This window comes from Labeo rohita, chromosome 12 (assembly GCF_022985175.1).
Source record: "Labeo rohita strain BAU-BD-2019 chromosome 12, IGBB_LRoh.1.0, whole genome shotgun sequence".
Lineage (NCBI taxonomy): Eukaryota > Metazoa > Chordata > Actinopteri > Cypriniformes > Cyprinidae > Labeo > Labeo rohita.
Genome location: NC_066880.1, coordinates 23185908 through 23201958, shown reverse-complemented (window position 1 = coordinate 23201958; position 16051 = coordinate 23185908). Strand labels below are relative to the sequence as shown.

General features: G+C 36.3%; 1 protein-coding gene across 1 annotated transcript in view; it reads right to left on the bottom strand.

Annotated features, from left to right (window-relative positions):
• Positions 1 to 885: 885 nt before the first annotated feature.
• Positions 886 to 16051, bottom strand: part of med24 (mediator complex subunit 24) — a 28237-nt gene continuing 13071 nt past the window's right edge. Inside the window, exons 18-26 of the mRNA XM_051124966.1 lie at positions 14095 to 14194; positions 13805 to 13980; positions 13320 to 13584; positions 13052 to 13233; positions 11159 to 11252; positions 8240 to 8339; positions 7257 to 7337; positions 6961 to 7109; positions 886 to 1473 (exon numbers count right to left, since the gene is read on the bottom strand). Coding sequence (XP_050980923.1) covers positions 1357 to 1473; positions 6961 to 7109; positions 7257 to 7337; positions 8240 to 8339; positions 11159 to 11252; positions 13052 to 13233; positions 13320 to 13584; positions 13805 to 13980; positions 14095 to 14194 — 1264 coding nt within the window. The 3' untranslated portion in view covers positions 886 to 1356. The remainder of the gene's footprint in view (positions 1474 to 6960; positions 7110 to 7256; positions 7338 to 8239; positions 8340 to 11158; positions 11253 to 13051; positions 13234 to 13319; positions 13585 to 13804; positions 13981 to 14094; positions 14195 to 16051) is intronic.

The following is a 16051-nucleotide window of genomic DNA, read 5'->3' as shown; positions in this document are numbered from 1 at the left end:
AATTGCATAATTGTCTCAAATCCATCAATCATTCATTGTTTTAAGTTTTCTTTCTTTTTTTCTTTTTTTTTTTGGTGCGGCTGGCCTGAACTGCTGCGTCAGTTGGAGTCAACTGGATTTGGGTCTTGACATTCCCATACTTGACTTGTATGGGGGATTTTTTTGGCCGTTTTAATGTGTCTTGTCTTTTTGTTCTCTGCCTCTCATTTTTTTTATGACTTCAAGTGTCACGATTAAAAGTTTTTAAATAGTTTTAACCCTGTCAAGCCTGACATAATGATAGTTTTATGATCAAAGCTCTTTAGTTTCTGTTGTGGGGACAATACATGACGTTCAGTGCAACATACAAAAGTTCATAGGTTTACTTTAAAAATCAGAAAAAAAGATTTTTAAAAAATGTGCATAACCTGAAGGTAAAGATGTTTTTAGAATTACACTACACTGGCTTTTACTTGCTAAAAAGTATAAACTATCAATCAGATGATAGAAGACATGTAATAGAATGTGTACAACAGGTTATATATTTGTTTTTAATATATATATATATATATATATATATATATATATATAAAACAAATTACATTTTATAACATTTTCAAGTCTTATTTTCTTCAAATAAAGAATAGTTTGTGAACCGGTGGGCAACTAACGGTAAAATACACCCCCATTTGTTTTTCCTATGTACGTAGATAATATCTAATGGTAAAGATATTTCATAGTGTGAAACCAGAACTAATTCTGACTTCAGTGACTTCAGTGGAAATCTAATGTGTAATCACTGCTGAACAAACACTTTTGCTCATGTTTGTTAACAGGCATAAATCGCAGCATATGAAGAAAATGAACAAAACAAAAAAAAAAGCTGTAGAGAAGCATATTCAACAGTTTTACCATTTTATTGGCATTTTAGTAAAAATATACAATGTTTTATATTTTGGAGAAAATCCAAATCACAGAAATTGTTTATAAAAACACACAAAAAAGTTGTGAACAGGCAATATTGCATGAACTTTGATAACGTAAAGATAAGAACAAAACATCATACCACAATTTTACTTTTTGCTTACTTATGATTGACGGAAATAAATGGCAAAATAATGTGAACAGTCAGCAGTCAGTTACCGTTTCAGTTCACAGGTATGCCCACGTATGTCAAATACGAAACTAACTACGGAACTAACACTGAGCTGTCCTCAAGACGTCAGACGTGGATGCAACATCAAAACCCACCAGCAGTTACAGGAATCACATGTAAATAATGAGCAAGAAAGTCTGTTCTCTCCTGGGGAGGGAGGTTGAAGCAGCTTCCTCTCTGTTGCACACCTACTAAAACCACGGCACACCGGTGAATGTCCTCTACAGGGTAGCGATGGCTTTAGCTGCCATTCTCCGGCCCAGTGGAAGGCTGAGGTCTGTGATGGACAGCACAGTTTTGGGTTTAGCCAGTGCCTGAAGCTTCACCAGTTCTGAAATCTGTAAAAGCACATTAAAAAAGTAATTAATGAAAGACTTTTAATGCTAGAACTTAGGGATGAATGATAAACTGATAATCATGATTGTCCTGTGCAAAAAAATGACACCACACTGCATCTATCAGTGCCTTGCAAAAGTATTCATATCTCTTTATTTTTTCTTAATTTATTATGTTGCTGTCTTATGTTGAACTGCTTTAAAACTGCTTTAAAGCTGCAGAAAGTTCACCAACACAGCAACGACCCTAAGCACACAGCAAGAGTGGCTTATAGGCAACTCTGTGAAGGTCCTTGAGTGGCCCAGCCATAGCCTGGGCTTGAAATCCAAACAAACATTTCTGGAAAAACCTGAAAATGCCTGCCGCACTCCATCCTAGCTGACAGAACTTGAGAGGTGAAGAGGTGAGGCGAAGAGTGACAGATCATTGCCAAATGTTGGTATGCAAAACTTGTTCCATCATACCCAAAAAGACTTGAGGCTATAAAGGTGCTTCAGCTAAGTACTGAGTTAAGGGTATGAACACTTATGCAATGTACATATTTCAGTTTTCAGTTCAGTTTAAAGGCAGACTTAAATATGCTAAATTTAAAGGGGTCCTATTATGCTTTTTCACTTTTTGAACTTTAGTCAGTGTGTATCTTTGGACATAAAAAAGATCTACACAGTTACAAATCTCAAAGTCCACATTTCAAAGGGAGATATTTCATTTTTAAAAAAAATCCCTTTTCAAGAACTACAATGAACGGCTCCTTTGGACTACAGCGTTTGTTTTCCGCAAACAATGATGTCACAACGCAGTCAATTAGAATATCATTAAATTAAATCCTGCCCACAGAAATTCAAATTGTTGGGGGGGTATAGGGATTACCCTAACGATGCAGCGTGGAGAGCCACTTCAACAAACCGCAGCGCGGCGGGTTTAAACACAAGCATTGATTCAGAGCAGTAACGCGCCGCAGATGTGTGCAGTACAGGGGTCGAAACACATGCCAAATCCGCGTTCTACTCCGGTTGCCGCATCTAGCCATAACGCGCTGCAGATGTGTGCAGTGTGTGGTAAGTGATTTATTCATCATACAGTGTAGATAACGTTAGCTTCACTTATAAGCGTATTATTTACTCATTCCATGCATCCTAGGTGTATATGACTTCCTTCTTTCAGACGAATGCAATCGGAGTTATATTAAAATTTGCCTCACACGGCTCCGGGGGGCTAATAAAGGCCTCCTGTAGTGAATCGATGGGTTTTTATAAGAAAAATATCCATATTTAAAACGTAAGAATCATTTTAATCTAGTTTGCACTAACAGTTGTACACGGAACTTGCTTCTTTGACAAGGGGCATGGCAGTACTGAAACACTAAGCTGTTCGCCAATCGCAACGCAGTGGAGATAGGGCCGATATGTGTGTGTGTGTGTGTGTGTGTATGTATGCATGTACATACATACATACAGTATATTACAGTTAATAGTGTAACTGTATCTTACGGTTAATAGTAATTTCGTGTATGTATATATGTGTATATATAAACAGGCGCGAGCACTCATATACATAATACGGACTTAACATTAACAGCTTTAACTTTGAAACGCTCCACAAAGATAAGTAGAGCAAATTCTGGTGTTCATAATTATTTTTATTTTTTCTTCAAATAACAATAACAACATTAAAAATAAGAAAAGGACAAGAAAAAATATAAGTTGATCACTTATTGCTATTTTCACCCTTTTCCGATCTGCGACGGAGACTCCGCCCACTACCGTCTGAGCCTGCTGCCGCAGCGTTGCTGCCGTGTGACTGCTGTGACGTATGGTTCTGCTGTTCTGCAATCAGTCATTATTGACGCAGTGGGACAGCTAACCAATCACAACACATTTCGTTTTTCGGAAGGCGGAACCCGGAACTAATCGAGTCATTTGTGCCAGGCTGGGAGAAATGTATTGTAATAATGTAAATTATGTAAAAAATAATGCGCTTTTTGAACCACCAAGCATGAAAGCATGTTATAGTAAACCCCCAAAACAAGACTCTGTTAAAGAGCATAATAGGACCCCTTTAATTTGGATAGATCTGTGAAGATCTGGAGGAATGTTGAAAGCGATGAGACCAAACTTGAACTTTTTGGACCCATGGATCAGCGAAAATTTGTTTGGTGCAAAAAAGGCAATGCTTATGAGCACAAGAACACCATCCTTTTGGTCAAACTAGTGTTGCACGATATACCGGTATTTAAAAAGTATCACGATACCCTGCTTTAAAAATGATTACGCATTTTACTAGCACCAGTATTTTAAGAATGCATTTTAATAAGAGGCGTATTTCTGTGTGTCTGTGTTAGTGAATGGCACAGATGCGCAGTATGTACTACATACATACGTGTGACGCTCGCGGTGTTCAGTCTCTGCCGCCTCAATATATGAGTACATGAACACATGAACATAATCTCTAGAACTGCTCTGAGAGTCACTTCATGAGCATTTTACCGTTTCTTTTGTGGAAAACTATGGTAAAGGCTAGAAGGAATACAGCTCTAGCTACTGGGCATGCACACATCAATCTAATGTTATTTTTGTCACACTGTACAACAATAATACTGTTTTTTATTACAGTAAGGGCTAAGTTTAGGGTTGGGATAGGTGTAGGCATTAAAAAACAAACAAACAAAAAAAAAAAACAACACAGTCTAATAGCTAGAACAATTCGTTTCATTGTTAATATTTACCAGAAAAAGTATTTACCAGAAAATTTTAAATAGACAACACAGAAAAAGAAAAGAAATAAATAGCCTATAATAAATGAATTCTTGATCATATCTAATTATCCTTTATAAATTCATTAGACATTATTAAAATGTAATTAAACGATCAAAACAGAATCCAGAAAATTAATGGAAAACAAGAGATTCTCCTACAACTTCAGAATCACCGGCTCGTTCTTCCCGAGTCACATTAAAGATTCGTTCAAAATGAACGAATCGTTCAAGAACGACCCATCACTAATTCGTAGCATCGTGGACGCGCATCCCAGAGCCTGTGCTACACAAGCTTTTGTGCTTAAAGTATACAAATTTTTATTTTTAGAAAAAGACAGATTGTTTCGCTAGATAAGACCCTTCTTCCTCGGCTGGGATCGTTTAGACCCTCTGAAGCTGCATTTAAACTGCATTTTGGAAGTTCAAAATTGGGGCACCAATAAAGCCCATTATATAAAGAAATATCCTGAAATGTTTTCCTCAAAAACCATAATTTCTTTACGACTAATGACAGAAAGACATGAACATCTTGGATGAAAACGGGGTGAGTAAGTTATTTGTAAATTGTTGTTCTGGAAGTGGAGTTCTCCTTTAAGCTAACTTACCAATATACAAAGATCTCTACATACCTGTAGGCTCGGTCGTTCACCATAATCCGGTGTAGTGGCACTTGCATGTGATTATTATAATTTTATTTTTTTAAAGGGGCAATAAAATGCTTTGTTTTAATAGATAAAATAACTGATCTCCATTGGATCCACATGGATCATCTATTATTCTATTACTTTTTCTGTTGTGCTATGTTTTTTCGTAGTATCGTTTCAATAGTAGTATCATGATATTTTAGTCAAGTATCATATCGAAATCGAAATTTTGGTATCGTGACATCACTAGGTCAAACATGGAGGTGGATCAATCTTATTTTAGGAGTACTTTGCTGCTGCAAGAAATGGAAATATTGACTGTAAGAAAGACATCATGGAGTATTGGGCCATTATGATGTCTTCAGCGCAGAGGCTGAAGCTGATGATCATGGGAATTTCCAGCAGGGCAAACATGTATGTCCAAATATACTGAAGCTTGGTTGAGAGATCAGTCTTGAGTGGCTTGTTCAGTCTCCAGATAAAAAAAAGATTATCAGTGATCTGAAAGATTTTGCACATAAGGAATGGGCCAAGATTTCTTTAAAGAAGCCTCAGAAGCTTCTAAGCTCTTAGAGGCAATGTTTATTGGTGGTTATAAAGAATAAAAGATTCTCTACAAAATGTAAAAAAAAAAAAAATTGTACGTGAATGTTAAGATCCATTTCCATATATCCTTTTTTGGCACACTTTGTTTTAAGATACAATTTTCAATATTAACTAACTATTAACTACAACTTTTGCTTCAATAAACTCCTAATTTGCTGCTTATTAATAGTTAGTAAGGTAATTGTTAAGGTATGAGTAGGGTTAAGGGATCTAAAATATGGTCATGCAGTATAAGACATTAATATGTGCTTTATAAAAAACTAATGAACAGCCAATATGCTAGCAATATCCAAGCTAACAAAGTTTTTGAACAGAAAGATTTTTAATGTTTTTTTTAATGTTATTTTTAATGTTAATGTTAATTTGTAATGTTAATGTTAATTTGTAATGTTAATGTTTTTTTTACATTTTTATTGCATTTATTTGATCCAAAGTACAGCAAAAACAGTAAAACTGACAATTTTCTGTTTCAACATATTTTAAAATGCAATTTATTCCTGTAATTTCAAAGCTGAAATCACATTACTCATATCATATGATTCTTTAGAAATCATTCTAATATTGTGATTAGCTGCTCAAAATAATTTATTATTATTATTATTATTATTATTATTATTATTATTGAAAACTGCTAGGCAGACTTTTTTCTCAGGTTTCTATGGTGGAAATAAAGTTCAGAAGAACAACATTTATCTGAAATAGAAATCTTTTGTAACATTATAAATGTCTTTATCATCACTTTTGATCAATTTAAAGCATCCTTGCTAAATAAAAGATGTTTCCATTCATAAAAGCATCTTCAAAAACTTGTTTTAAATATTGATAAAAATAATAATAATAATAATAATAATAATAATAATGTTTCTCGAACAGCAAATCAGCATATTAGAATGATTTCTGAAGGATCATGTGACACTGAAGACTGGAGTAATGATGCTGAAAATTCAGCTTTGATCACAGGAATAAATTATATTTCAAAATATATTCAAATAGAAAACATTTATTTTAAATAGTAAAAACATTTCAAAATTTTACTGTTTAATAAATACAGGCTTGGTGAGCAGAAGAGACTTTTGACTGGTAGTGCAGACTTAGCCCTTGAAATAAAGTGTTACATAGAATCTTTAGTTGAATTGTTTTCATAAAATGTAGTCAACAGATTGTCTACCAGGTCTAGGAAGTTAAATAATGTTGACTACAACTGTATGCATTTGTGAGCAACCTCTGATCTTTTTTTTGCAGTGCATATAGATTGCCAAGTATAAAAGCTTGTGGAGGCTTGTTACCAGTGCAAGAACGGAAATGTGACATTAAAAAAACAAAAAAAAAAACCTGAAAAGTTTGCAGATGGATAACCAGTGCCAATTTTGCAGAAGATTATGCTTATGTAATCAAGAGAGAGAAGCAGAAATTGTGATCTAATTGTGCAGTCCTAGAAGAATACTTTATGTGTATCGTGCATGCATACAAGATGATTCCCTCACCATGGTAAAGGGCATAAATTGCAGGATGCTGCCCCGGCTGCCTTGCTCTGAGCACTCCACACACTCCTCGATAAAGCTCTGAACAAATTGTGTGTGAGGGCCTGCTGTCTTAGACCCCATCAGAGAGGAAATCAACAGGAACAGGTTTGCTAGAAAGAAAAAAAAAAGACAAGAATATCCTCTAACGGCATAACTTGTAATAAGTGCTATGGTGGCGGTACAAAGATGGTATCAGATGGTAACACCATGTTATTAATCTAGTGGCACTAAATGATCAGCAGAGATTCAGCACAAACCTAGCACTCTGTTGAGAGGGTCTCTCATGTTGACAGTGTGAAGCTGAGAGGCAGACAGTGAACTGCTCATGGAACGGTCACCTAGAAAAGACCACATCGTTTACACTGAATTGGCAAGTTCTTATTGACCTAAATGTAATGTCCGTAGACACTGTAAAAAAAAAAAAAAAAAAAAAAAAAAAACAAAAAGGAAATGTGTACTATCGCAATAGCTATCAAAGCAGTTTTCTCTATATCAAATCCTGTTAACTTCCTTTTCTCGGATGACTGCATTTATAGAATCAACACTTTCGTTATTGGCTCTTCCTTCTTTTTTCAGTGAAAGTGAATAAATAGTACACTCCTAATAATTCTGTATTTCTTTTTATATTTCTCTATTTAGATTTTCTCTCTAAACATCCACAAACAGTTAACAGTGATAAATGGTTAAAAAAATATATATATATTCTTTAGTTAAGCAACAGTAAGCTTCAAAGCATTGGTTTTTGTGGATGTTTTTCATAAAATATAGTGATTTTATTTTCATAGTTTCTGTTTTTTTTTTTACACTACATACTTTGCTTCTGAGATGTTTGTACTTTGTTTGGATATGCTTTTAAGGATACATTGGATGTACCGCATACATTGTCCATGCTACACTGACAATACTATAGACTACGATATAATATTTGATATACAAGATTCAAATGGCATCTAAAATTATCAACATGATTAACAGCGTTTTTGTCTTTGGTAAATTAGCTTATTGTGTATTTTTCAAACCACTTGCATGAGTGATACTGCCACAGGAAGCTTAAAAATATTGCAAGCGATGTTTTGTGGGGATTTTTGCAGCACATGCAGTTTTGGTTAACAGTTTCTAGATTGACTAATAGATTAAAAAAAACACACACATTAATCCTCTGGAAAAAAAAAAAAAAAAAAAAAAAAAAAAAATGCAGTTTTTGTGCAGATTGTGGCAGGTGAGGGAGGCAGGAAATAACCTGGGCTGGAAAGCATGACAGTCTCATCTTCATTGGAGCTGAGCAGACGCATCAGTTTGGATGGCTGCGTGTCATCCAAAGGAAACAGGCTGGTGTAATCCTACAACCAACAGAAAAATAGTGGGTCCATTACTGATAACACAACTGAGTAATGGGAGAGTACTATTTTTACAAACGACTATTTTTATATCCATTAATCTATCGACTAATTTATTGATTAATCGATTATCTAAACGACTAATTTCCTATAAAAAAAAAAAAAAAAAATTTTTACTTGAATAAATGAATGAATGCATTTATATAGCGCTTTCATTGTGTATTGCTATACACCCAAAGCGCTTTACAATCATATGGGGGGGATCTCTCCTCAACCACCACCAGTGTGCAGCATCCACAGGACAACGGCGCCAGTGCGCTCACCACACACCAGCTACAGGTGGAGAGGAGAGAGAGTGATAGAGCCAATTCAGTGAATGGGGATTATTAGGAGGCCATGATTGACAAAGGCCAGAGCAGGGAATTTGGCCAGGACACTGGAGACACACCCCTACTCTTTACGAGAAGTGCCATGGGATTTTTAATGACCACAGAGAGTCAGGACCTCGGTTTAACGTCTCATCCGAATGACGGTGCTTTTTACAGTATAGTGTCCCCATCACTACACTGAGGCATTAGGACCCACATAGACCACAGGCTGAGCACCCCCTGCTGCTTTTCTTGGGCTGCAGGGTGATATGGCTGTGGCCATATGTACTTAAGAACATTTTATTAAACTCGCAACTCTGCCATTCAATAGTGTACCATAAAAAAGTATATATGTAAACAAGCCTCTGATGAAACTAAACAAGCAAAAATGTAAACAAACCTAATAAAAATGAAATAAAAAGAAAATAATAACAAAAGTTTGAGAAAGTCAGCATGTTCTGAATGACAATATATCCACATGTTCTGTGCTTCTGTTCATTATAGCTGTAAGTGCAACTACAAAGAGAGAAAAAAAAAGACATTTCCACATTTTTCTGGTGTACTAATATAATTCATCAAAATATTAGTTTTTTAAGGTGTATTTAATATTTTAAGAAAATATTATTTAGGGGAAAAATGTAAATACACAGAATTTCTGGAAAAAAAAGAGAGAGAAATAAACATACGGTCATATGAAAAAGTTAGGACACCCTATTGAATTCCATTGTTTTCCGTATCAGGACATCGTTAAAAAAAACTTGTTCCTTGGCTGGTCTTAAAATGTTGAAAATATAACCTCAACAAACAAATTGGACAAATTGGACCATGTCATTATTTACTGAACAAAAATAAAGCCAAAATAGAAAAGCCATGAGTGACAAAGTTAGGACACCCTTACTGTTAACACTGGAATTAAGAGGGTAAATAACAGTCAAGCACTGCTAATCAAATACCTTTGATTAACTGATCATCAAGTCTGAGCGCCTCTATAAAAGCATAAGCTTTGGCAATTTGCTGATCTGGAGCCTTCAGGTGTGTGTTAACACAACGCCAAGGAGGTAAGATATCAGCAAGCATCTCAGAGAAGCAATTGTTGCTGCCATCAATCTGAGAAGAGTAATACGGCCATTTCCAAACAATTTGAAGTTTATTCACAAGTGGAAGACATTTAAAACAGACACCTCTCCTTCCAGGAGCGGACGTCCCAGAAAAATCACCCCAACATCAGACCGTGTAAAGCTCAGAGAAATGGCAGACAACCCAAGAACTACACCTCAGACTCTACAGGCCTCAGTTAACATGTTAAATGATAAAGTTCATGACAATACCATTAGAAAAATATGGGACAAAAATGGCATGTTTGGAAGGCTTGGCAGAAGAAAGCCTCTTCTACCTAAAAAAACAAACAAAAAAAAAACATTGCAGCACAGTTTAGGTCTGCAAAGTTGCATCTTCTAGAAAACACAAGTCTTCTAGAATAACGTCCTTTGAACAGACAAGACCGAAGTGGAGATGTTTTGCCATAATGCACATCGCCAAGTTTGGTGGAAACCTAAAGAGCATATCAGCACAAACACCTCATACCAAAAGACAAACATGCTAAAGGAGGGCTGATAATTTTGGGCTTGTTTTGTAGCCACAGGACCTGGGGACCTCACAATCATTGAGCTGACCATGAACTCTGTATATCAAAGTATTCTAGAGTCAAATGCGAGGGCATCTGTCCGACATCTAAAGTTATATATATATATATATATATATATATATATATATATATATATATATATATATATATATAAAATAGCAATGAGGCAATAATTAGTAGTTCAATAATAAGTGCGCCATTTCTGGTATTTTGCCGGTTAGTTTGAAGAATTACATGCTTAACCCTTTAACTGTAACTCCCATTTTTGAACACAGACATAAAAATGCACTATCCAGACTTAAATTTTTATAATTCATAAATGAAAACATTTTGTAATATGATTTTGATGTACATTTTCCATGGTAATGCAATGTCTGATTTTAAAATGCCTTTCAAAGGATGAATTTTGAGCTGATATAATTTCTTATGATATCTAAAGCGTGATAGGGAAAAAGGCAATGAAGAAAGTCTTTTGTGACAAAGGTCAGAACTCATGTTATGATGTAGATTTTTTAAGTGGCACTCTTGACATATATTAATCTATTACTTTTCCTACATAATTTCTAACACAAAAAATGTGTTAAAATATCTATTTAGGAGTCTTAGACCTTTCCAACAATGTAGTTTGTCATGATTAGATTAGGATTTATTTATAATATGGTAAAGTAAACTTAGGCGTCCCACAGGGTGGACGGTGACAGTTAAAGGGTTAATGGGTAAGACATACATGTGTTAAGTAGGCATCTGTGGGTAAGATTACACAGGATGACTGAGTTAAAAAAGGCTGTGGGAGAAACCATGTGACTGACCTCTATATCCTCACGCTGTCTCTTGCGCTGTCGTGCTGATGCTTGTCCCTTATGGTGAGATGAGTAAGAACTGAGAGCACACCACACAGACAACCTATGACACACATCCAAACACATCACCATCATTTTTCTTAAAAACTTTGTTAAATTAAAATAGAAGTTGTGTGGCTTTTAGTTCCTGCATGTTTGTTAGCTTTGAGGTTAACATCTACATGCTGGTATACTGTGAAATGTTGACAACAGGCATTTCAAATTTATTGTCTCTGCATTAAAGCGGGTGGTAAATCTGTCAGACGAAGAGAGATTTACATCTAGTATGTATATTAAATCTTATTTAAAACTTACTGTAACTAACTTGACAAAATGGAAAGAGCAACCACAACTCCATATCTATCAGAACGGATGTCTGTTTTGAATCTTAGGCTGAAAAAAGGGGAAGTGGGTCAAAGAAAGCAAGTAAAAAGAGGAAAGAGAATAAAGGACTGGGGTTCATTCATACACAAATTTGTCATTTATTTAAGAATCAATCATTTCTATGAAAAATGGATGACCTGTGAATGCATAACCAAAAAAAAAAAAACTGTTTAAAAATGAAAGTATGTAAACAGTTATGTGGTAAGGGCTCTTTCCGTCCTTCCATATTAACAAAAGTACATGACCATGTGGACTTTCCTGTTGGCGTCAATAATGGGGTGAACTATGGAAGGATAGAGATGTCAGTGTCATAGAGTATATTGTGAAAGACGGGACACTAATGACCTTTGACCAAACTGGCACAAAATAAATAAAGCACAAATACATCATTGTGGTCCCTATTTAAGAAGAATTTTACAATTTATGAGGAAAGACTCTCTACCATTTTTAGCATTAAGGCCTTGGCTTAGTCATACAGATTTGAAATGACGATAAGTTTTTTTAAAAAAAAAGTTTTGCTTCTGGATGAAGTATCGCTTTAAAGGAGAGGTCCACTTCCAGAATAACAATTTATAGATAATGTACTGACCCCCTTGTCATCCAAAATGTTCATGTCTTTCTTCAGTCATGAAGAAATTATGTTTTTTGAGGAAAACATTTAAGGATTTTTCTCCATATAATAGACTAATATGGTGCCCCGAATTTGAACTTCCAAAATGCAGTTTAAATGCGGCTTCAAACAATCCCAAATGTGGTTGTAAACGATCCCAGCCGAGGAACAAGGGTCTTATCTAGCAAAACTATCATTATTTTCATAATAATAATACGATTTATATACTTTTTAATGTCAAACGCTTGTCTTGTCTTGCTCTCCCTGAACTCTGTGTATTTTGGCTCAAGACAGTTAGGGTATGTCAAAAAACACTGATTGTATTTTCTCCCTCAACTTCAAAGATGCCCTATATCGTTGTTTTATCGCATTTTTGTTAAGGGTGTTTGATCATCTTTGCAAGTTCACTTTGCAAAGACTGGGTTGGAACTTCTGCAGTGATGTAGGATGATATTGAGTTTTTCGACATACCCTAACTGTCTTGAGCCAGAATACAGAGTTCAGGCAGAGCAAGACAAGACGAGCATTTGAGATTAAAAGGTATTTAAATCGTATTTTTTAAATTAAAATAACAGATTGTTTTGCTAGATAAGACCCTTCTTCCTCGGCTGGGATCTTTTACAACTGCATTTGGGATCGTTTGAAGCTGCACTTAAACTGCATCCTGAAATGTTTTCCTCAAAAAACACAATTTCTGTACGACTGAAGAAAGAACATGAAGAAGACATGAACATCTTGGACGACTGGGGGGGTCAGTACATTACCTGTAAATTGTTCTTAGAAGTGGACTTCTCCTTTAAATGTACCTAAAGTGTGTACTGTGTGTTTATTTACTACACTAGAAAAAAAAAGTAATTTGCAGCTCATACTTTGCAAGGGCTCTTCCTGGTGGGTCTGCTAGGCTGTGCCAGTGGGCAGGATCAGTGAGGAGACGTGGCAGAATGTGACCCAGTAGGGTGAGGGTGATCTGTTGCGTGTCCAGACAGAAGATGCTGTACAGCAACTCCACCACACGAGATGCCCACTCCTTACGGGTCTCCTTCAGGAGCTCCTAAAACACAAATACACAATTAAGTCTGATAACAGGTACAGTTAATTTTCCATAAACCTTAGTAGTGCAAACCCAGACACATTTACCTTAACCAGGTTGTTAGTAAACCAGAACACTCCTCCCATATGTAGCAGGTTCTCAAAGAGATGGAATGCATGGGAGTCCACCCAGCCCTTCTCCAGAACCTCTCTAAACTGGGTCTGTAGAGCCTGACGGATGGGCTGTCGGGCTGGGAGAAGGTTCCGGTAGGGAATGGGTTCCTGACCCTCGACTGCTGGCCGCAGGGACAGTCCAGTCTGCTGAAATACATCAGCACACATGTGCTCCAAGATAGAGCTCATGATAACCACACTGGAGAGAGAGAGAAAGAGACAGCAGTCTTTCAGGGATGTGCATGGAGGACCAAGATCTGTGAGTTTACTTCCGACCTCAATCAATCATACTTATAATTATATAATTATAATATATACTTGGGACAGAATTGGTTATTCAAAAAATCTCTGGTCAACAACAACTAGCGATTTTCAACTCATGATATGGGAATGTGGCTTGGTGTGTGTAGATCCCTCACCGTTCATGGTAAAACTGCAAAGTGTTTTCTCCTGACATTGGAGTCATAAGCTGACGAATCATAGTCTGAGGTTTTTCTCTCTCATCCAAACCCAGCATCCGAACATGCGCCACCAGCCATGCCACTGCACAAATGGCCATACTGCACACCTTCCCTTTGATGTTATCAGTGATCTTCTACACTCACAGAAAGAGAAAGAGACTTCTTTAACCACAGTTTATAAAAGATGAATTGTATTCCAACTAAGACCTTTGAGAATTTCCATATAATTTCACCATGGATCTCCTCACCTGAACAGCCTCCACTGATAAAACTCCATTCTCCCAGGCGTTCAGAACCTCCAGTATTGCTGCTGGTGTACTGAGACATATTTCATGCCATTTCATCTGACTGGAGAGAGAGAGAGAACACATGTTTGACTTAACTATCAGATCCTTAAAGCGATAGTTCACCCAAAAATTAAAATTCTGTCATTACTCATGTCGTTCCAAAAACATAAGACCTTGGTTCATCTTCGAAACACAAATTAAGATGTTTTTGATGAAATCCAAGAGCTTTCTGATCCTGCATAGACACGTTTAAAGGGGTCACTGGATGCCCATTTTCCACAAGTTGAAATGATTGTTTAGGGTCTTAATGAGAAGTCTATAATATACTTTGGTTAAAATTTCTCAGTGGTGGTAATGTAAAAAAAACACCCTTTTTACCTTGTCAAAATAAGCCCTTTTTAGAGCAAGCCATTCTGTTCCATGTTCCTTTAAATGCTAATGAGCTCTGCTCAACACACCCCTCTCTTCTGTGGGGTGACGAGCTGTAATGTTTACACCTTTATACTCAAGTCTGCTATAGGTGAAGCTGGATCATGAATGAGTTGCGCGAACACAGGTGCATTTATGTAGATCACCAGGCGCATTTCCTTCAAAAACATAGGTAACGTTAATTCTCTGCATCTTCAGCGGCTCAGATGTCGGGAGTAAATGACAACTGCTGTATTCATTACTACATCCAACAGTGAAATACCTCAATCGGAGACATTCTTGTCTTCCCCTGCATCAGAGTTGATACTCACTCAGCTCATTTATGGCTGGTCTAAGGTAAGACAGTTGTGTCAATCAAATATCATGGGAGCGGCCTTGGTCGGTGTGATGTCACACCGACAATAAGCTGCGAATTGCCTGATTTGAAAAAGGGGATATTACTTATATAGATTAAAGAATACCACTGGGTGGATTTTTAGCATTATAGGGTGGTTGTGTACACACACTGCCAACACACATATATGTTCAAACAAGATGTAAAATTAAGTTTTGCATCCGATGACCCCTTAAAGGCACAGTAAGGTAGTAAGGTGACATCAGCAGTTCAACCATAACGTTTTGAAGCTACGAGAACACTTAATTCCTTCTCTTCTGTGTGTCTTTGACGCACATTCATGTGAGTACCATTATGCATGCGTGTGGTGCTGGTAATGCAGGAGCCGGCGTTCTGGCATAGAATGGCTGTGCTGTGCTGGCTGTGTCTTGTTTATGAGCAGAAAATTGCACACTCATGCAAAGAAGAAACTGTTGAACAAAGTTGTTATTTTTGTACTCTTGTGGTTTTAAAACATTACAATTGAAACACTGATGACACAAAGACTATTATAACAATGTCCTCAAGTCTGGGCCTTGCATGTATCCACTGTGTTGCTGTCTATGCAGGCTCAGAAAGCTCTTGGATTTCAGTAAAAAAATATCTTAATTTGTGTTCTGAAGATAAACAAAGGTCTTACAGATTTGGAATGACAGAAAAAAAGCCAAAAACATCAGTTATAAACTGTAGCCCAATAACATTGGACTGCTCACCAAACTTTACTTCAACAAGTAATTTGAACTAGAAGTTGTCATTTATTAAAACATTCTTAAGACTGCCCTGTCCCAGGTCTGAATATGCAACTTCTTCAGTAGGCATGTGATTTTGAATGCCCTTATTTTTGGTTTAGGTCCTAAATGAAATTTTATATGCGTGCCTGCTAAAAAATGCTCAAATTCCAGCTTTCTTGACATTTTATTTAAAGAAACGTTGACATTTTAAACTAACCACCATGTTACATGGCATGTGCTATTCAACAGAAATGTTAGTGAAGGCTTAATTTACATATGTGACCCACAAACCACAAAACCAGACACAAGGGTAAATTTTTTGAAATTGGTATTCATACATCTGAATAAATACGCTTTGATATATGGTTTTTTAGGATAGGACAAT